At 53.9% G+C, this 20,688-nt stretch overlaps 1 protein-coding gene across 5 annotated transcripts in view; it reads left to right on the forward strand.

Moving 5' to 3' along the window:
• The window catches only part of PLA2G15 (phospholipase A2 group XV), a 25,246-nt gene extending 4,860 nt beyond the window's left edge, over positions 1-20,386 (forward strand). The window contains exons 1-7 of one of the 5 annotated variants that reach the window (XM_033219773.1): positions 3,430-4,265; positions 4,587-4,769; positions 8,795-8,951; positions 13,994-14,112; positions 14,357-14,455; positions 14,840-15,064; positions 18,522-19,200. In XM_033219773.1, the coding sequence (XP_033075664.1) occupies positions 4,643-4,769; positions 8,795-8,951; positions 13,994-14,112; positions 14,357-14,455; positions 14,840-15,064; positions 18,522-19,033 (1,239 nt within the window). In that variant the 5' untranslated portion in view covers positions 3,430-4,265; positions 4,587-4,642 and the 3' untranslated portion in view covers positions 19,034-19,200. Of the gene's footprint in view, positions 1-3,429; positions 4,266-4,298; positions 4,770-8,794; positions 8,952-13,993; positions 14,113-14,356; positions 14,456-14,839; positions 15,065-18,521 lie in introns of those variants that run through there. The other 4 variants (XM_033219771.1, XM_033219775.1, XM_033219772.1 and 1 more) reach the window with 4 other exon arrangements.
• The last annotated feature ends 302 nt before the right edge of the window (positions 20,387-20,688 follow it).

The raw sequence follows: 20,688 nt of genomic DNA on the forward strand, positions 1-20,688 counted from the left end.
GCCCTCCTCGGCCCCCCAAAGTGCTGGGATTACAGGAGTGAGCCACCACGTCCGGCTTATTTTATTTTTATTTATTTTTGAGACAGAGTCTCATTCTGTCACCCAGGCTGGAGTGCAGTGGCACAATCTCGGCTCACTGTAACCTCCGCCTCCCAGGTTCAAGCAATTCTCCTGCCTCAGCCTCCTGAGTAGCTGAGATTACAGGTGAGCACCACCACGCCTGGCTAATTTTTTGTATTTTTAGTAGAGACAGGGTTTCGCTACGTTGTGCAGGCTGGTCTTGAACTTCTGAACTCAGGCAATCTGCCCGCCTCAGCCTCCCAAAGTGCTCGGATTACAGGTGTGAGCCACCGTGCCCAGCCTTTTATTTTATATTATTTTATTTTATTGAAACGGAGTTTCCCTCTGTCGCCCATGCTGGAGTGCAGTGGCATGATCTCTGTTCTGGGCCCTTTGCCTCCAGGATTCTGTTGTGGCTGGATCAGTGTTAGGCCTCTCCTGGCTGCAGGGAGACTGACTGCAGAGGAATGGGGACCTGCTGAGCCATAAGCTTTAGGGAGATTCCACCAGCCCCTAAATGGACTCAGCTTTGGCCACCAAATGAGCCTGGAAGCCTTGGTCTTAGTTTGTTTGCCTCAAGCCCAGGATCCACCTAGTTCTGGTACAGGAGCTTGGAGCTTAGGACAGCGAGAGGGAGTGCAAAGGGCCCAGTAGCAGGAAGGGTGAAGGGTGAAGGATGTTGGCTGTGTGCTCACCCAAGGAAGATACCACAACTGGACTGGCTCCTCAGTCTCTGGATTTATTCTGTTGAAAAGAGTCAAACTGTGTAAAATATTTGGACATTTTTTTTTTAGATGGAGTCTTGCTCTGTCTCCCAGGCTGGAGTGCAGTGATGTGATCTTGGCTCATTGCAACCTCCGCCTCCCAGGTTCAAGTGATTCTCCTGCCTCAGCCTCCTGAGTAGCTGGGACTACAGGTGCCCGCCACCACGGCCAGCTAATTTTTCTATTTTTGTAGACATGGGTTTCGCCCTGTTGGCCGCCAGGCTAGTTTCAAACTCCTGACCTCAGGTGATCAGACCTTTAAAAGTTGCTAGACTCTTAATCTTTTCAGGATTGGGAGGGCCTGGAATAAAAAGAACTAGCTATGTTAATATAATTTTTTTTTTTTTTTTTGAGACAAAGTCTCGCTCTGTTGCCCAGGCTGGAGTGCAGCTATAGCAGGATGAGCGGCAGACAAAACTCCTCAGACACCGAGTTAAAGAAGGAAGGGGTTTATTCAGCCGGGGGCATCAGCAAGACTTCTGTCTCAAGAGCCGAGTTCCCCGAGTGAGCAATTCCTGTCCCTTTTAAGGGCTCACAATTCTAAGGGGGTGCACGTGAGAGGGTCGTGATTGATTGAGCAAGCAGGGGGTACGTGACTGGGGGCTGCATGCACCGGTAATTAGATCGGAACAAAACAAGATAGGGATTTTCACAGTGCATTCCTATACAATGTCTGTAATCTATAGATAACAGAACCAATTAGGTCAGGGGTCGATCTTTAACCACCAGGCCCAGGGTGCGACGCCAGGCTGTCTGCCTGTGGATTTCATTTCTGCCTTTTAGTTTTTACTTCTTCTTTCTTTGGAGGCAGAAATTGGGCATAAGATGATATGAGGGGTAGTTTCCTCCCTTACAGTGGTGCCATCTCGCCTCACTGCAAGCTCCGCCCCCCAGGTTCACGCCATTCTCCTGCCTCTGTCTCCCAAGTAGCTGGGACTACAGGTGCCCACCACCACGCCCGGCTAATTTTTTGTATTTTTAGTAGAGATGGGGTTTTACCGTGTTAGCCAGGATGGTTTCAATCTCCTGACCTCGTGATCCCCCTGCCTCCGCCTCCCAAAGTGCTGGGATTACAGGCGTGAGTCACCGTGCCAGGCCAATAGAGATTCTTGACAGATGCATATTTTCCTCCACAAAGGACAGTTGTGCAGGGCCATTTCAAAGTATGGCAAAGAAACATTGTTTTGGAATATTTTGACTTTCTTGTCACCTAATGTTATGCCAGAGTCAGATTGCAAAGTAAGTCCCGATATATAGGATTAAATAAAACCCATCCAATGAGAATTTATGGTTTGTAGGGCAAACCATACAATTTGAGATAGTAATTTGAGCAAGATTTTAAAAAAAATCAGGGCGGGGCGTGGTGGCTCACATCTGTAATCCCGGCACTTTGGGAGACCTAGGTGGGCGGATCACCTGAGTTCAGGAGTTCATGACCAGCCTGGCCAACATGGCGAAACCCTGTCTCTACTAAAAAATACAAAAATTAGCTGGGCGTGGTGGCGGGTGCCTGTAATCCCAGCTACTCTGGAGGCTGAGGCAGGAGAATCGCTTGAATCCGGGAGGCAGAGGTTGCAGTGAGCTGGGATCGTGCCACTGCACTCCAGCCTGGGTGACAGAGCAAGACTCTGTCTCTAAAAAAAAAAAATAGTGTCAGCCTGGCATGTGGAGAACGACCCACAGGAACGAGGGCGTGCATTGGGACATCAGTGATGAGGCTGTTGTGGAAATAGGGTAGTGTGGTTTGGGAAGGGTAGAGCTGGCTAGCCCTTACGACCACCTGAGTTGTGGTTCTGAGAAGCATGGAGGCATCCAGAGCTCAGGATGATGCCCAGTCTGCAGCCTGGGGGACCAGGTGTCAGGTGGATGGCAGAGTCATTGTGAAAAGGGAGGACGTCACCTTCTGACTCTTCTCCACAGTGCCAGCATGGGTCATTGCTGACTGGGCCTTGCCATCCTGCCCCTAATGGCTGTGGTTCCTAACACATGCAGGGCCTGTGGGGGTGAAGCACCAGGGAATCCCTCTTGAGGACAGGGCTACGCTGGGATGCTGCTGGGATGGAAAGACATTTAGACTGTGGCCAGAGTCCAAGATGGCCCAGCACCTCTTGATCTTTCCCTTCCTCCACTTAACCTTTGACTGGACTCCTGCCTGTCCCTAGGCCTGCAGAAGAGTCTCTACGGTCTCCCACGCTGGGATTTCACCAGATGGGTCTTCACCGATCTTCTGTCGGGTCACGGGTGAAGGTGGGGGAGGAGGGGGCTTTGGGAGTCCTGAGCCAGGGCCTTAGGGGGAGATGGCTGGACCTTAAGAGAGGGTGGGGCTGGGCACAGTGGCACACACCTGTAATCAGCACTTTGGGAGGCTGAAGCAGGTGGATTACTTAAGGCCAGGAGTTCAAGACTGGCCTGGGCAACATAGTGAGACCCCCCCCCAACTCTACAAAAAATAAAAAAACTAGCTGAGTGGGGGTGTACACCTGTAGTCTCAGCTACTCAGGAGGCTGAGGTGGGAAGGATCGCTTGAGCCTGAGAAGTCAAGGAGGCAATGAGCCGTGATTGTGCCACTGTACTTCAGCTTGAGTGACAGACAGACCCTGTCTCAAAAAAAAAAAAAAAAAAGAAGAGGGAGGGTGGTGGTAGCCTAGTCACCAACATGTTTCATTATAAGAACTTGAGAAGGGCAGGGCAAGATCGTGGCTTCATAGCCAGGTCAGTTGCTTACCAAGAAGAAGGAAGGAAGGGGCAGGACAAATTTCTTGGGACCAGATGGGATGACCAGGGTGCAGCTGCCTCTTCGAAGGGGTGTGTGTGTGGAGGATCAAGACCTCTATTTCCGAAATACTCTTGTCTCTCTATCCCACAGTGACCTATGGTGCCGGCTGTCAGGTCTTTGCCCACTCTGTTTGCCCCTGCTTCCTGGCGCAGGGAGTCCGTGTCCTCTCCGGTTCTCCAGGTTTGCCTGAGTGGAAGGGATCACGAGCTCCCGATGCCTCTCCTGCTCTACAGGCGAACTTGCAGATGGCCCATGGCGCAGGATCGAGGCCCAAGCCCACTCCCAACCCCGCGCCCGAACTACCCGGACTAGCGGGGTGACGCTGCACTCTGCGCCCCTAAAACGAACAGATTAACCCCTCTCTTGGGAACTGAACATGCTGACCTGGCCTCTCCCGGTTCCCCCCGCATCTGTAACCCCGGGGCAGAGTTACAGGGGCTGACTGGCCGAACCCAGGTGCCCTCGGGGCAGGGTGTGCTAAGATTTGGTGTGGGGGTTGCACAAAGGTCCTGGTCAGCTCCTGGTCACCTGAGGCCCAAGAACTGTCAGGGACTTACTCCCCTCTTCTTGCTTTAACCGAGGTCGCTCAGCAGCAGCGAGCGCTGCACCCCTTATCCTCTCCCGGTCTTGTCCGTTCCAGATCCTCCAGGTCAGGGCGTCGCCAGGTGAGGGCTGCGCAGCGCGGATTTCGGATACTCAGGGCTGGGCGGGGTACACAGCAGCGGCGAGGTGAGTCCCCGGGTGGGCGACTGAGAGCCCGGAGCCAGGCGGTAGGTACCTCGATCTATCGATGTGCTCGGCGCGCAGCGTGGTCCCGGTAGCAGGGGGTTGGGCAAGCGCAGGGCGGCGGGCCCCGACTGGGAGGGACGTATATGGTGGCTAGTCCCTATTGGCAGGCCGTTTGCGGGAGGAGGGCTCTGATTGGCCGGGAGCATGCGGGGTATGCGGGCGGCGGGGTTAAGTGCGTCGCCACCGCCCCCGCCTAGGCGAGAACCCAGAGAGCTGAACCTGCTCCCTGGACCTGCAGCGACCGTCGTACACCATGGGCTTCCACCTCCGGCCCTACCGTGTGGGGCTGCTCCCGGATGGCCTCCTGTTCCTCTTGCTGCTGCTAATGCTGCTCGCGGACCCAGCGCTCCCGGCCGGACGTCACCCCCCAGTGGTGCTGGGTGAGGCACGGGTCTCGTGGTGGGTCCGTCGGTCGGGCGGGACGAGTCGCGGGCGGGGCTACCTTCCCGGTCTGCATCTGTTCCAGTCACGAAATGGGGGAGCGTATTGGTGTCTGTCTTGTCGCTTAGGTGATCTAAATCTGCCGGCCCACCTCCCGTCATGCTGGGCCGGGTGTGGTCAGCTCCCCACCTCCTGACCTGGTAGAAAATGGGGGTGAGTGGGCGAGTTACCATCTGGTTATTCATAGTTCCACTTGTCTGCATCATTCCCAAGCCTTGCCTCCTCTTACCACATTTTTTAGCTAGAAAGACAGGTGCTTCAGCCCCACTCCTGAGGGATGGTGAGGGTGTGTAGAGTGGCTCCTGAGTTGACCTCTGCATCGACGTGGGCCTGGCTAGGAGGCTGTCACCCTCGACCCTTCCAGTGCTACATATACCAGAAGGCATTACTGAAGGGAACCTCCTTAGGGAAAGGATTGCTCTCCTAGCTGGCCACCAACTCCCACAACTTATCAGATGTGTGGCATTTCCTAAGGGAAAAGGCCTAAGGGAAACTGAAGACGCTGAAGTCGGGGGAAAGGGTTGGGGCAATGGCCATGAACCTGTGTCAGGCAACATGCTTGTACTCTTACCCTGCCACACATGCTTGGACTAGACTATGTCGAGGCTGGGTGACCTCCCCTGCCCACGCCGCTCCTTGATCACAACCCTGGCAATTCTACAGCGGCCACAGTATTTCCTTGTGGGGATGGGCAGGGATGAGACCTCTGTCTAGGGGGACTTGGGTGCCTCATTCAGGCTGTCACTCCCATCCACAGCTGGCGTGTCCATGGCCAGCCAGGATTCCTGAAAGCAGAGGCATCCGAGGCATGAGTTACAAGCGGAGTCTAGTGCAGCGTGATCTCCGTGCTCTTTCTGCTGAGGGTACTTGAAATGGGTACGATGCAAATCATAGAACGGTAGAGTTGGCAGGCAGGGTGGTGCCAGGCAGGCCCCACCAGGAGTTCCCAGCCAGGAAATGCGCCAGGGGGATTCTAGGCCCAGGTTCACCATGGGATTTGGGCTGACTTGGCCCTGCCTCCCCAAAGCTTGCAGGATAGGAATAACAATGATCCGCAGAGAGGAAGCCTGTGTGGGGCAAGCACAGAGAATCCACCAACCCAGCAGATGGGTGGGTGTCAAGTAAGGCTTCCTGGAGTATATAGCTGGAGCTAAGGCCAGGAGAGAGTACTGGGCAGGGGGAGAGAGGTGAGCATCTCAGGCTGCCTGGGATTGAGTCAGGGGAGGAGTGGACTGCACAGGCCTTGTGACTGTTTGGGTCATCTGGACTTTATCTTGAGGGCCTCAGGGAGTCTTGGGTGGGTCTGCAGATTTCTGAATCTGAGGGGCATGGCATTGGGAAACACGTGGTCTGTGGCTGGCACACAGCCATTTTGCCTGGATTAATGCTAACCACACTCATCAATTCAGTCAGTCTGTTTATCGTAGGTCACAGCAGAAGAGCCTCAGACCCCACCCAGAATCACAGAGAAGCAGGAGTCCTAACCTGCCCAGCTTCTCAGGGAGTGAGGCTGCTGGCCTTAGCCCTGGGAGACATCGTGGTGGGCAGTTGGACAAGCAGCTCCTGGGCACAGAGCAGGGATCTGACCTTGACTGTCAGAGGACCAGAATCCTCTAGGGGTGGGTCCTGAAATGGTGGTGGAGGAAAGAGAGGCCAGAGAGATGTGATACAGAAGACCCTGGGCAAGGGGAAGGAAATGGCAAGGCCATTTCCACCTCTTGCAGCCTCAGTCTCCTCATCTGTTAAGTGGAATAGTAAGGCTGTCCCCTCCCAGTGTTACTTGAGGTGAAAGGCATGCAGATGGCTCTTGTCCTAGTTCCAGGCACAGAGGGGCTCGGGAAGTGGCCACTGCTATTTTTAGAGGCCACACAGCCTGACCAGGGCAAGGAGCATCTGAGCAAAGCAGATCTGGTGACTTCCTCTTTTAGCCATTTCCCGTTTGGTAGAGACAGTGACCAGGGTCTTCGCCCTGCCCTGCCCAGTCCACAGGCATGTCATCCAGAGGCTCTTGTGATGGGGACTCCCCACCTCTGCACCCATACCATGAGGGGAGGTGAAGGCAGGTGCCACCCCTGCCTCTCATGGCACCCTGAAGACACTGGGATGGTGCCCAGGGAGGGCGTGCCCTGTGCAGGGCTGGATTTACAGTCAGTGCCCAGTGACTGTCCAGGAGAGTCCAGTGCTGGTTTTTCACTAGATGATCGTGGACCCTAAACGGGGATGTATTTGGGAAGTGGTGAGAGCATGGCATGTGGGGGCAGGTGAGGCCTGAAAGGTCACTGGGAGTAACGAAACTGTGAAGGGCTTTGAAGCAGTGGGGAGGGATTTGGGTGTCACCAGGGCCCCAGAGTTCTGAGTAGACTGAATGGGCTGGCTGGGATGGAGAGAAGTCACCCGAAGGCCTGGACTGTGGTGCTGATTCAGGGTGGCTGTTTCCAACATGGGCTCCCAGCCATGCCAGGGCCCTCCAGATGATCTGTTCTCTGGCACCTTACTGGACTCTGGCCTTTAGTAAGGCCTGGGCCCTTGATAGGCTGGTGGGTGCCAATGTAAGCTTCTCTCGGCTATGTTTCTGTTCATTTCGCTCCCACAAGCCTATCCTGGGTACTTTGGTTGAATTTTAGCCAAGTGGCCAAGAGCTCTGTTCTGTTTCCTTCTTCCTCTCTCGTGGTGAACAGGACCCTGTCTTCTCTGTAGCCTGGGATAGCTATGGGTGGAAGACTTTGGGTTCAAGCCTCCAGGGTATATATCTTTTTTTTTTTTTTTTTGAGACCGGGTCTTGGTCTGTCACCCAGGCTGGAGTGCAATGGCACGAGCTCACTGCAACCTCTCCTCTTGGGTTCAAGCAATTCTCCTGTCTCAGCCTCCCGAGTAGCTGGGATTACAGGCATGTGCTACCACGCCAAGGTGATTTTTTGTATTTTTAGTAGAAATGGGCTTTCACCATCTTGGCCAGGATGGTCTTTTTTTTTTTTTTTTTTTTTTTTTGAGACGGGGTCTCATTCTGTTGCCAGGCTGGAGTGCAATGGTGATCTTGGCTCACTGTAACCTCCGACTCCCAGGTTCAAGTGATTCTCCTGCATTAGCCTCCCGAGTAGCTGGGATTACAGGTGCATGCCACCACACCCGGCTAATTTTTGTATTTTTAGTAGAGACGGGGTTTCACCGTGTTGGCCAGGATGGTCTCTATCTCCTGACCTCGTGATCCACCCACCTCGGCCTCCCAAAGTGCTGGGATTACAGGCGTGAGCCACTGTGCCTGGCCTGCCAGGCTGGTCTTGAACTCCTGACCACAAGTGATCAACTCGCCTCCCCACCTCCCAAAGTGCTGGGATTACAGGCATGAGCCACCATACCCTGCCTCGAGGGTATATATCTAATGATAGGGCCTTGGCCAAACTTTGGAGGTTCTGGAATGCAAAGGGGTCTCCAAGGCCCTCCTCCCAGGCAGAGCTCCCATCTGGGTCCATTAACCATAGAAACTATGTGTAAAGGTGTGTCTGTGTTTGCTGGGGATGATTCAGACCAAAATCTCATTTAACAGATATGGAAACAGAGGCCTAGCATGGGGAGTGACTTCACCCTAAACCCCTTTCCAATAATTTGAATGGCCCAGGAGGATGTTCCAGTGAATATCTAGGAGACTTACTTTATCTGGAGTTGGAGACAGTGTTAGGGCCCTTCCCCAAACATGTCAGGCCTCTCCCAAGCCCCCCACAGGCATCTCTGCACTACACAGCAGTAGCAGCTTTTCTGCACAAAAATGGTTCCCTGGCCTTTGAGTCAAGGTCCCTGCTCTCTGAATTTCCTGCCACCAGCACTGTGCTTTAATTTGAGGTGTGGATCTGCACAGGTCTGCCATAGTGTCTGTGGCTCTTCAAGGGGTCTGCTGCAGACATCAAAGTTCTTGGGAGTCTTGAACCTGCCAGGGCAAGGGCTCACACATGTCCTGTGCCCCCTGCAGTCCCTGGTGATTTGGGGAACCAGCTGGAAGCCAAGCTGGATAAGCCGACAGTGGTGCACTACCTCTGCTCCAAGAAGACCGAAAGCTACTTCACAATCTGGCTGAACCTGGAACTGCTGCTGCCTGTCATCATTGACTGCTGGATTGACAATATCAGGTGGGGGCTGGGGCACACAGCGCGGGTGCTGCTCACCGACAGGCCTGAGAGGTCTCCAGAGCCTGTTTCTTCTATCCTCATCTCGAGGCCACTGACCTCTCTCCTTCCCCAGGTCCTCGGTCTGGTCTGGTCTGGTCGGCACCACCTCTGCACTCCCAGGCAGAACTAACTTTCCCTTCCAGCTACCCTTGTTCTTCTGCTCTCCAGCCCTGGCCTCTCATGCCGACACACAATTTTTTTTTCTTTTATTTTGGGACGGAGTCTCACTGTGTCACTCAGGCTGGCACCATCTTGGCTCACTGCAACCTCCACTTCCCAGGTTCAAGCAATTCTTGTGCCTCAGCCTCCCAAGTAGCTGGGACTATAGGCGCCCACCACCATGCCTGGCTAATTTTTTGTATTTTTAGTGGAGATGGTGTTTTACCATGTTGGCCATGCTGGTCTCGAACTCCTGAGCTCAAGTGGTCTGCCCACCTTGGCCTCCCAAAGTGCTGGGATTACAGGCATGAGCCACCGCGCCTGCCTACACAAAATTTCTGTGCCCCAGCCGCTCTTCAGAGCCTTGGCATGGCCCCCACCCCTTTCCTTGTCTGTGACTTGGTCTCCCCTACGTCTCCAGCTGCTTGTTCTTCTTGGGACACGCCATGTCTTTGCACCTGCTGTTCTTTTGGCCTGGAATCTATTTCTACACCCTTTGCCTGATAAATGTGCTTCCATTCACCCTTTAAAACATGACCCTAGGCCAGGCACTGTGGCTCTCCTATAATCCCATCACTCTGGGAGGCTGAGACAAGCAGATCACCTGAGCTCACGAGTTGAAGAACAGCCTGGGCAACATGGTAAAACCCCATCTCTTCCAAAATTACAAAAAGATTAGCTGGGCATGTACCTGTAGTCCCAGCTACTTAGGGGGCTGAGGCAGGAGAATTGCTTGAGCCAGAGAAGCAGAGGTTGCAGTGAGCAGAGATCACACCACTGTACTCCAGCCTGGGTGGCAGAGCAAGACCCTGTCTCAAAACAACAACAACAACAACAAATCAACCTGACCCTGGTCCCTTTGTGACAGCTCCCTTTTGACTCTCCAGAGAGGTTCGCCTCTCCTCCTCCCAGGCCCCATGCTTGTTTCCTCTAAATGTCATCACGTGCCCAAATTTGTCCCCAGGCATGTTTCCCCAAACTGCACAGGCACTACACATTTTATATACTTACTTTCGTTTAGTCTTACAGCAACCCCATTTTGAAATAGGTGCTTTTTTTTTTGTTTTTTTGTTTTTTTTCACCAGCATTACTTGCCAACAGGTGGTTTTTAAACCTGCTTTACAGCTGGGGAATCTGGAAGCTCAACGAGGTTACAGTGATTGCCTGTGTTCACTCAGCTAATAAGTGGTGGAATCAGAATTCAAACCCAGAATGTGTGGCTCTGAGCTGAGGTTCCCTCCCAGGCTGAGCTCCGTGAAGGGAGGGAGTGTGTCTCTGTTTTATCTTTATAGCAGTAGAACCAGAAACACAGTTGGTGCCCAATACATGTTTGAGCTGAATGGAGTCTCCCAAATTAAAAGTTTTTCCTGGTCGGGTGCGGTGGCTCATGCCTGTAATCCCAGCACTTTGGGAGGCTGAGGTGGGCAGATCATGAGGTCGGGAGTTCGAGACCAACCTGACCAACACAGTGAAACCCTGTCTCTACTAAAAATACAAAAATTAAGCCCAGGCATAGTGGTTCATGCCTGTAATCCCAGCTACTCAAGAGGCTGAGGCAGGAGAATCGCTTGAACCTGGGAGGTGGAGGTTGCAGTGAGCTGAGATCGTGCCATTGCGCTCCAGCCCAGGGGACAGTACAAGACTCTGTCTCAAAAAAAAGAAAATACAAAAATTAGCTGGGCGTGGTGGTACACACCTGTAATCCCAGCTACTCGAGAGGCTGAGACAGGAGAATCACTTGAACTTGGGAGGCAGAGGTTGCAGTGAGCAGAGATCGGGCCACTGCACTCTAGCCTGGGTGACAGAACGAGACTGTCTCAACAACAACAACAACAAAGGTTTTCCCAGAGACTTTCTAGCTGCTCCTCCAGGCGCCCTGGCCTGCCAGCTGTTTGTGATGCCCATTTTGTTGACTCCTTCCTCCTCTGTGTTGTGTGACTGGGGTTATTTCTGGGCTGTTGGTGTGCATTTCTATTTTTATACTGGGGACACGGCCTCAGGTATTGCCAGTTGGAGTGCCAGCTGATACCAAGAGGGGCCTGTCTGCCTTCACTGCTTCTCTGACCTGTTTAGATTTTCACCCAGGCAGAACTGCTTTGGCTTTCCAGAACAGTTTTCTGCATTTTGCTGTTTGATAATTTTTTATTTTTAGTAGCAACAAGCTACTTTGCTTTGTGACCCTTGGGATAATCTACAAATTCCTCTGGAGAGAATGGGCCTCCAGGACCTGTTATCTGGGTCCATTGTGGGGATCCTGTCAGCTTTCTGTGGCTGATATCTAAGGGGACAGGTGGGACTCAGAACCACCAGAAACTCTAGGTTCCTGTGTTTTGGGGGGCACATTTACCTCTTCAGTGTGAGGTGAGGCCAGAGCAAGGTTCCCGGCCTAGCACAAAGGCACAAGGCTTTTCTTCTGGTATAAGGTGTCCACCTGCCCCTCGCCCTGTTCCCATCATTTATTCAGGCCTTGACAACCCTCTTCCCACAGGATATGGTGCTGCAGCTGTGTACTTAGCCCTGAGGCGGGGTCTGTCCTGTCTGGTTCTGTTTGGCACTGCAGCGACAGAAACTATGAGATAATGTGTGTAGTATTAGAAGCTGCTGAGTCTGTCTGTGGTAATTTATTGCACAGTTCCAGAAAACTAATAGGCCGGGTGCGGTGGCTCATGCCTGTAATCCTAGTGCTTTGGGAGGCTGAGGCAGGAGGATCACTCAGGCCCAGGAGTTTGAGACCAGCATGAACAGCATAGTGTGGCCCTGTCCCTACAAAACAAACAAACAAACAAACAAATAAATAAATAAATAAGCCAGGCATGGTGGTGCCTGCCTAGCTATTCAGGAAGATGAGGTAAGAGAATCACTTGAGCCCAGGAGGTTATGGCTACAGTGAGCTATGATGCCCTCACTGCACTGCAACCTGGACGGAGTGAGACCCTGTCTCAAAAAAGAAGAAGAAAGAAAACTAAGAAAGGGCTGTTAGGGATCTCAAGTCAGTAGCTGGTGGTCCATGTCCTATGTCATGGCGCTTAGGAATTTGCTGGGCAAGCCCTGGGCCTTGTGGTTGCAGTCTGACAGGTGATACAGCCCTGGGGTACCAGGGGGTCATAGGAGCATGGTTCATTCCCTTCCTCCATGGAGGATGTGTTTGGAGGTTGACTGGCTGCTGTGGCCAATGCCCAGAGGAAGTGGGACCCAATTATACCTACCTGGGGCCACACAAGGCCTTCCTCCTGTCTCCCCCCACCAGCTCCCATCATTTCTCTGGGCCTTGCCTCTTCTGTCTGCCTACCCACCCATATAGCAGCCCTGAGGCATGGTGCCTTTCTAGGGTTTTTTTTTTTTTTCTTTTTTTTGAGACCGAGTTTCGCTCTTATTGCCCAGGCTGGAGTGCAGTGGCACGATCTCGGCTCACTGCACCTCCGCCTCCCAGGCTCAAGCAATTCCCCTGCCTCAGCCTCCCGAGTAACTGGGATGACAGGTACACGTCACCATGCCTGGTTAATTTTTGTGTTTTTAGTAGAGATGGGGTTTCACCATGTTGGCCAGGCTGGTCTTGAACTCCTGACCTCAAGTGATCCACCTGCCTCAGCCTCCCAAAATGCTGAGATTATAGGTGTGAGCCACTGCACCTGGCCTAGTGGTTTTTTTGTTTTTGTTTTTGTTTTTTTGAGACAGGGTCTTACTTTGCTGCCCAGACTGGTGTGTAGTGGCATGATCATGGCTCACTGCAGCCTCAATATCCCAGGTGCAAGTCATCCTCCTGCCTCAGCCTTCCAAGTAGCTGGGACCACAGGCCTGCACCACCATGCCTGGCTAATTTTTTATTTTTAGTAGCAACAGGGCCTCACTATATTGCCCAGGCTGGCCTTGAACTCCTGGCCTCAAGCATTCCTCCCACCTTGGCCTTGCAAAGTGTTGGAACTACAGGTGTCAGCCACTGCACCTGGCCCTTGTCTGGTTCTGTTGTGTACTGCACTCACCATCTCCTTTGCCTGGGTTATGTTGGGTGGCAGGAGCTGGATGCAAGGAGATGGAGTGATGGGAAGCTGAAAGAGGGTGGACTGCCTCTTGGGGTGCAGTGTGAAGTTCACAGTGAACCAGGACTGCCGCCTCCTTCTCCCAACCAGGTCCAAGACCCTCATTCTAGGGTAGGGTCACGGGGGAGAGGGGAATGTTGCTTCAGTAGGGGTCCTGGGGTCAGTGTTTGGAGTAAGTATGTGTTGGTAGGATCCTTGTTTGAATGTAATTACTCTGATCTGTGCTTTTTTTTTTTTTTTTTTTTTTGAGACGGAGTCTTGCTCTGTCACCCAGGCTCTAGTGCAATGGCGTGATCTTGGCTCACTGCAACCTCTGCCTCCTGGGTTCAAGCGATTCTCCTGCCTCAGCCTCCTGAGTAGCTGGGATTACAGTAGCCTGCCACCACACCCGGCTAATTTTGTGTCTTTAGTAGAGACGGGGTTTCGCCATGTTGGTCAGGCTGGTCTCAAACTCCTGACCTCAGATGACCTGCCAGCCTCAGCCTCCCAAAGTGCTGGGATTAACAGACCTGAGCCACTGCATCAGGACAATTTTTGTATTTTCAGTAGAGACGGGTTTCACCACATTGGCCAGGCTGGTTTCAAAATCCTGACCTCAGATGATCTGCCCGCCTCAGCCTCCCAAAGTGCTGGGATTACAGGACATCTGTGCTTTATCAACCTGCTTTGTTACTTTTCGGTCTCTCCTATCCATCTGACCAAACCTGGGCATGGGAAGGGAGTATGACTCAGGACATGATGCACTGTTGAGACACACCAAGCTCCGTGTCCCCTCTGGGTCACTGGCTCGATATCCTCTCACAACAGGCTGGTTTACAACAAAACATCCAGGGCCACCCAGTTTCCTGATGGTGTGGATGTACGTGTCCCTGGCTTTGGGAAGACCTTCTCACTGGAGTTCCTGGACCCCAGCAAAAGCAGCGTGGGTATGTAGCCCTCACTCAAGGCCTCCGGGAGCTGGGATGGGGTTTCTGCTGGACTCGAGCTGGAACTGGAGGAACTCTGCTGGTTTGTACAGACAGCCTGTGAGCTGTCTCTGATCAGCGTGGGCACAGAGCCCTGTAGCATTCTTCCAGGGACCCGCCGACTGTCACAGTCTCCATGCTGGGCATAGTGTAGGTGGCCGGCACTAGCTGTATCTTTTCTTATCCTCTGTATTTCTGTCTACAGGTTCCTATTTCCACACCATGGTGGAGAGCCTTGTGGGCTGGGGCTACACACGGGGTGAGGATGTCCGAGGGGCTCCCTATGACTGGCGCCGAGCCCCAAGTAAGCAGGCACTCTCGTTCCTTCCCTGAAGTCTCGGGAGGTAGGGGCGAGGTGATCATGGGCACCACAGGTCTTGGGCTCTCCCCTTGTCCTTGGCTGTCCCCTGTCCCTGGGTCTCTGGCATCCAGTCTAGTGGTCATAGCCACCACCCTTGTTCAGTCTTATCCTGTCCTCCATTTCCCACCCTGTGACCTCTGGGCCTCTGAGCCCTGGGGAGAAATATAAGGCTTCCTCCCTTCATGGAAGACAGGGGGACCCAGACCACTCAGTTTGAATGTGAGCACCCTCCCCTCACCTCTCATCTTGTGTCTGGCCTGAGAAAAGCTCAGTGGTTCGGGCTCCAGGACCCTTCCCGCCTGACCCCTGCCTGGCTCTGGCCTGCAGATGAAAACGGGCCTTACTTCCTGGCCCTCCGCGAGATGATCGAGGAGATGTACCAGCTGTATGGGGGCCCCGTGGTGCTGGTTGCCCACAGTATGGGCAACATGTACACGCTCTACTTTCTGCAGCGGCAGCCGCAGGCCTGGAAGGACAAGTATCTCCGGGCCTTCGTGTCACTGGGTGCGCCCTGGGGGGGCGTGGCCAAGACCCTGCGCGTCCTGGCTTCAGGTAAGACCCTACCTGGCCCAGTGTGGGGGGCTATTGCCAGGCATTCTGCCCTCTCTTCCCTTCCAAAGTGTCCTCCTAGGCCAGCATGCCTCATGTCTGTCCCACGGTGTCTGGGGTCTATGCAAATCTACCCCTAAAAGTCCAAGGAAGAAAGAGGCTGACAAATCTAGTTTCTCAGAGAAAAACATTTAATAGGGACATACGAGTAGAAGCCACATCTGTGTCTCAGGTGGTGGCTAGACAAGATGATGGATCCCCACACTATTAGCCCCCAGACCCAGAGCTTATATTCTGTAGGGAAAGGGCGACTCTGATGCGATGTGTTGAACATTGAAGGATGATAACACAGAGGCTGTGTGAGATTTATGATAAATATATGCACAAGGAACAGTAGATAAAGTGGAAATCTCAGTGGACTTCCTGGATCTGGGGTTAATCAGAAGCCAACATGGTGAATTAGTATCCAAGATGGAGTTGCTTTGGTCTCCACAATGACTCTTCTCGTGGGTCAGCCCTCTTTTTTGTTTTGAGACAGAGTCTGGCTCTGTCACCCAGGCTGGAGTGCAGTGGCACAATCTTGGCTCACTGCAACCTCTGCCTCCTGGGTTCAAGCTATTCTCCTGCCTCAGCCTCCTGAGTAGCTGGAATTACAGGTGCCCACCACCACACCCAGCTAATTTTTGTATTTTAAGTAGATATGGGGTTTCATCATGTTGGCCAGGCTGGGCTCGAACTCCTGACCTCAGGTGATCCGCCCACCTCGGCCTCCCGAAGTGCTAGGATTACAGGTGTGAGCCTCTGTTCCCGGCTGTCCCTCACTCTTACCCCCATCCTTGCTTCTTCATCCCCACCTTCACCCCAGAGGAGGAAGGCTAGAGCATTTTTTTTTTTTTTTTTTTTTTTTTTTTAGGCAGGGTCTTTCTCACTCTGCCACTCAGGCTGGAGTGCAGTAGCGTGATCTTGGTTCATGCAACCTCTATTTTCCAGGTTCAAGTGATTCTCCTGCCTCAGCCTCCCGGGGAGCTGGGACTACAGGCGTGTACCGCCACACCTGGCTAATTTTTGTATTTTTAGTAGAGACTAGGTTTCGCTATGTTGGCCAGGCTAGTCTCTAACTCCTGACATCAAGTCAGGAGGATCTGCCTGCCTCAGCCTCCCAAAGTGCTGGGATTACAAACATTAACCACCACAGCCCGCCAGATTTTTTTGTATTTTTAGTAGAGATGGGGTTTCACCATTTTGGTCAGGCTGGTCTTGAACTCCTGGCCTCAAATGATCTGCCCACCTTGGCCCCCCCAAAGTTCTGGGATTACAAGGATGAGCCCCTGCACCTGGCCTCTAGACTACAGTTTTTTTTTTTGAGACGGAGTCTCGCTCTGTCGCCCAGGCTGGAGTGCAGTGGCCGGATCTCAGCTCACCGCAAGCTCTGCCTCCCGGGTTTATGCCATTCTCCTGCCTCAGCCTCCCGAGTAGCTGGGACTACAGGCGCCCGCCACCTCGCCCAGCTAGTTTTTTGTATTTTTTAGTACAGACGGGGAATACAGACGGGGTTTCACCGTGTTAGCCAGGATGGTCTCGATCTCCTGACCTCGTGATCCGCCCGTCTCGGCCTCCCAAAGTGCTGGGATTACAGGCTTGAGCCACCGCGCCCGGCCGACTACAGTTTTTAATTTATGAGTTGCACCTCCATCTGTGGGCAGCAAGGAGCCTCTGTAGGCAACACAGGGAGGAAGCAGGTGCAGGTCTGGCTGCACCTACTGGCCTGGCAGTTGGGAAAGCCACCCCTTTTCTGGTTCCTCCCCCATCTTTTCAGGACTGTTGCAGCTCACCAGCTGCAGCTATAGAGTAGAGCTTCCTCCTCTAGGAGGGCTAAGTTTCCTCCCTCTGCTAAGACTTGAGGGAGGCTTATGGACCCTTGCTTTGGGAGCTATGAGCCAGGGCTGTGCCAAGCATCTCATGAGCTCAAGTCCCTGCCACTGCTTGACCTGCTTGGTCTACTGGCATTGTGATTGGGTCAGGCCCAGTGACTCTGAATTGGCTGGAAGACACTCAGCTTTAGTGAGGACTCATTAGAGCCACTGCTTCTGTCTAGCCTGGGCCTGGAGGGACAGATGTGGGCATACCCTGAGTTTTGACAGGTAACCCTGGCCCCCTTCAGAGTTTCTCTGTGAGTCCCTTTAGAGCTTTGCTTCAAAGGCTGGGAAGCTGTTCTGTCCCGCCTTGGCAGTCCAGGACTGGGGGGGGGGGGGGGGTGCGGGGAGGTGTCCGTGCACCCCTCGGGGCTTTCCTTACCTTAGGGATCCCCCAGCCAGGCCACAGCAGGCAGAGCTGAGGCCCTACAGTCAGTCCGAGAGGCCTCCCTGCTTTCAGATGCAGGGTGGGGTGATGGGCGACCATGGATCCTGAACAGTCCAGAGGCCCCTGTTCCCAAGTTGCAGCTTTTACTTCCCGGAGGCCTCCCTGGCTGCCGGGTGTTTGTGTTGTTCCCATTCCTATGTACTGGGACTCCGCCTCCATCTGCAGCCTCCCCTCCTGCCCTGTCTCTAGCATGCCTGGCTGCCCAGGTCAGCACACAGGCAAGTGGGCGGAATGAGGCCACTGCTGGCTGAACACTGGTCTGAGCTTAGGAAGAGAAAAACTGGTACACAGTTCAGTGTCATAAAAGGGAAAGCAGAACATGTCATCTCTGGGCTGCCAACCTGCTGACTCACTAGACTAGGTCAGTGCCCACAGACCTGATCAGCACTTGGAGGATGGTAGAGTTTACAGAAAAGGAAGCATCATAACTCACACTGTGGGTATGTGCCGCCTCACTCCCTGGTGAGGAAAGCAAAAGAAACAAAACATATCTTGGATGTGTGGTTCCCAGATGTAGCAAAAATAAAGAGAAACAAAGCCAAGGCAAGCAGCCTGGGCAACATAGCAAGACCCCATGTGTATAAAAGGTGGAAACATTTTTAGCTGGGCATGGTGGGATGTGAGTGTAGTTCCAGCTGCTCAGGAGGCTGACATAGGAGGATCGCTTGAACCCAGGAGGTGGAGGTTGCAGTGAGCCAAGATTGCACCACTGCACTCTAGCCTGGGTGACAGAATGATACCCTACCTCAAAAAAAAAAAAAAAAATTGCCAGGCATGAGGCATGGTGGCACATACCTGTAGTCCCAGCTACTCGGAAGGCTGAGGTGGGAGGATTGGCTGAGCCTGAGAGGTTGAGGCTGCCGTGAACCGTTATCGTGCCACTATACTCCAGCCTGGGCAACAGAGTGAGACCCTGTCTCAAAAAGAAAAAAAAAAAAATAGCCAAGGCAGGGATGGGAGTCACAGTGATTACAATGATGACAAGAGGGTAGAGATGCGGGACTGTGGACTGGGCCCCTGGCAGGGGCCTGGTGGTGAACATGCTGCCCAACCAGCTGGCATTCCTAAGCACAGACTGACCAGAGCCTTCTCCCTGCAGGAGACAACAACCGGATCCCAGTCATCGGGCCCCTGAAGATCCGGGAGCAGCAGCGGACAGCTGTCTCCACCAGCTGGCTGCTGCCCTACAGCTACACGTGGTCACCTGAGAAGGTGTTCGTGCAGACGCCTACGAGCAACTACACACTGCGGGACTACCGCAGGTTCTTCCAGGACATCGGCTTTGAAGACGGCTGGCTCATGCGGCAGGATACAGAAGGGCTGGTGGAGGCCACGATGCCACCTGGCGTGCAACTGCACTGCCTCTATGGCACTGGTGTCCCCACACCAGACTCCTTCTACTATGAGAGCTTCCCTGACCGTGACCCTAAAATCTGCTTTGGTGACGGCGATGGTACTGTGAACTTGGAGAGTGCCCTGCAGTGCCAGGCCTGGCAGAGCCGCCAGGAGCACCAAGTATTGCTACAGGAGCTGCCAGGCTGCGAGCACATCGAGATGCTGGCCAACGCCACCACCCTGGCCTATCTGAAACGTGTGCTCCTTGGGCCCTGACTCCTGTGTCAGGCAGGGCTGGATGGCTCAGCTGTGGACCTACTCTTGGCCTCTGGTGCTGTCATGGCCCATGAGTTTCGCAGCGTTTGTGACTGACCATTCAAGGCCCCGAGTCTTGGACTGTGAAGCGTCTGCCATGGGCAAGTGCTGTTTGTTATCCTTTCTCTGTGGCAGTGAAGAAGGAAGAAATGAGAGTCTGGACTCAGGGACACTGGATGGCAAGAATGCTGCTGATGGTGGAATTGCTGTGACCTCAGGACTGGCTCCACAGGGTGGGCTGGCTGGGCCCTGGTCCCAATCCCTACCTGGGGCCGTGTGTCCCCCCTACTCCTATGGGCTTTTCATACTTGCCTACTGGGCCCTGGCCCCGCTGCCTTCCTATGAGGGATGTTACTGTGCTGTGGTCCTGTACCCAGAGGTCCCAGGGATGGGCTCCTGGCCCCTCGGGCGACCCTTCCCACACACCAGCCACAGGTAGGCCTGCCACTGGCCATGGGTAGCTAGAGCTGCTGGCATCTCTGTGGCTTAGCTGGTGGCCAGCCTGACTGGCTTCCTGGGCGAGCCCAGTAGCTCCTGCAGGCAGGGGCAGTTTGTTGCATTCTTCATGGTTCCCAGGCCCTGGGACATTTCACTCCACTCCTACCTCCCTTACCGCCAGGAGCAGTCAAGCTCTGGATTGGGCAGCAGATGTGCCCCCAGTCCTGAAGGCTGTGTCCCAGGAGCTCTGATTTCCTCGGATGTGCTGTTGGCCCCAGGACTGAAGCTGCCTCCCTTCGCCCTGAGACTGTGGTTCCAAGGATGAGAACAGGGGTTGGAGCCACGGTCTTCTAGGGACCTGTGGAGAAAGGGAATCCAAGGAAGCAGCCAAGGCTGCTCGCAGCTTCCCTGAGCTGTACCTCTTGCTAACCCCACCACCACACTGCCACCCTGTCCTAGGGTCTCACTAGTACCCAAGTGGGTCAGTGCGGGGCTGAGCACGGGGCTGAATGCGACCCTGAGAGAGCCAGGGGTCCCCTGAGGCCCCCCTAGGGGCTTTCTGTCTGTCCCAGGGTGCTCCATGGGTCTCCCTGTGGTAGCAGGCATGGAGAGTCAGGGCTGCCTTCATGGCAGTAGGCTTTAAGTGGGTGACTGGCCACAGGCTGAGAAAAGGGTACAGCCTCTAGGTGGGGTTCCCAAAGCTGCCTTCAGGCTGGACTGAGCTGCTCTCCCACAGGGTTTCTGTGCAGCTGGATTTTCTCTGCTGCGTACATGCCTGGCATCTGTCTCCCTTTGTTCCTGAGTGGTGGGTCCCGCATGGGGCTCTGAGCAGGCTGAATCTGGATTCTGGCAATAAAAGTACTCTGGACGCTGTAAGGTGCCCTGGCCTATGCTCTGCTCTGAGCATGAGGGGAGGGAGGTGATGGAGGTACAAGGTGGCTGGAGAGGCAGGAAATTAGGGGCTGGGCCTTTACAGGAGCCTTGACAGGTTCTGTCAGCATCAAAGCATGGTTCCTGTGCCCTTCTGTGGACTTCATCCTCCTGCCCTCTCTCCTGGAATCCAGTTCCCCTCCTGGGACTAAGAACCAGAACCTGAAACATTCCTGTGGAAATGGGGTCCTGTCCTTCCCCTGCTTCTGCCTGGTCAGCAGGCCCCACATGCCACCCAGGAGCTGGGA

Source organism: Trachypithecus francoisi, unplaced genomic scaffold (genome assembly GCF_009764315.1).
Source record: "Trachypithecus francoisi isolate TF-2019V2 unplaced genomic scaffold, Tfra_2.0 Lachesis_group10, whole genome shotgun sequence".
In the NCBI taxonomy this organism is placed as follows: Eukaryota; Metazoa; Chordata; class Mammalia; order Primates; family Cercopithecidae; genus Trachypithecus; species Trachypithecus francoisi.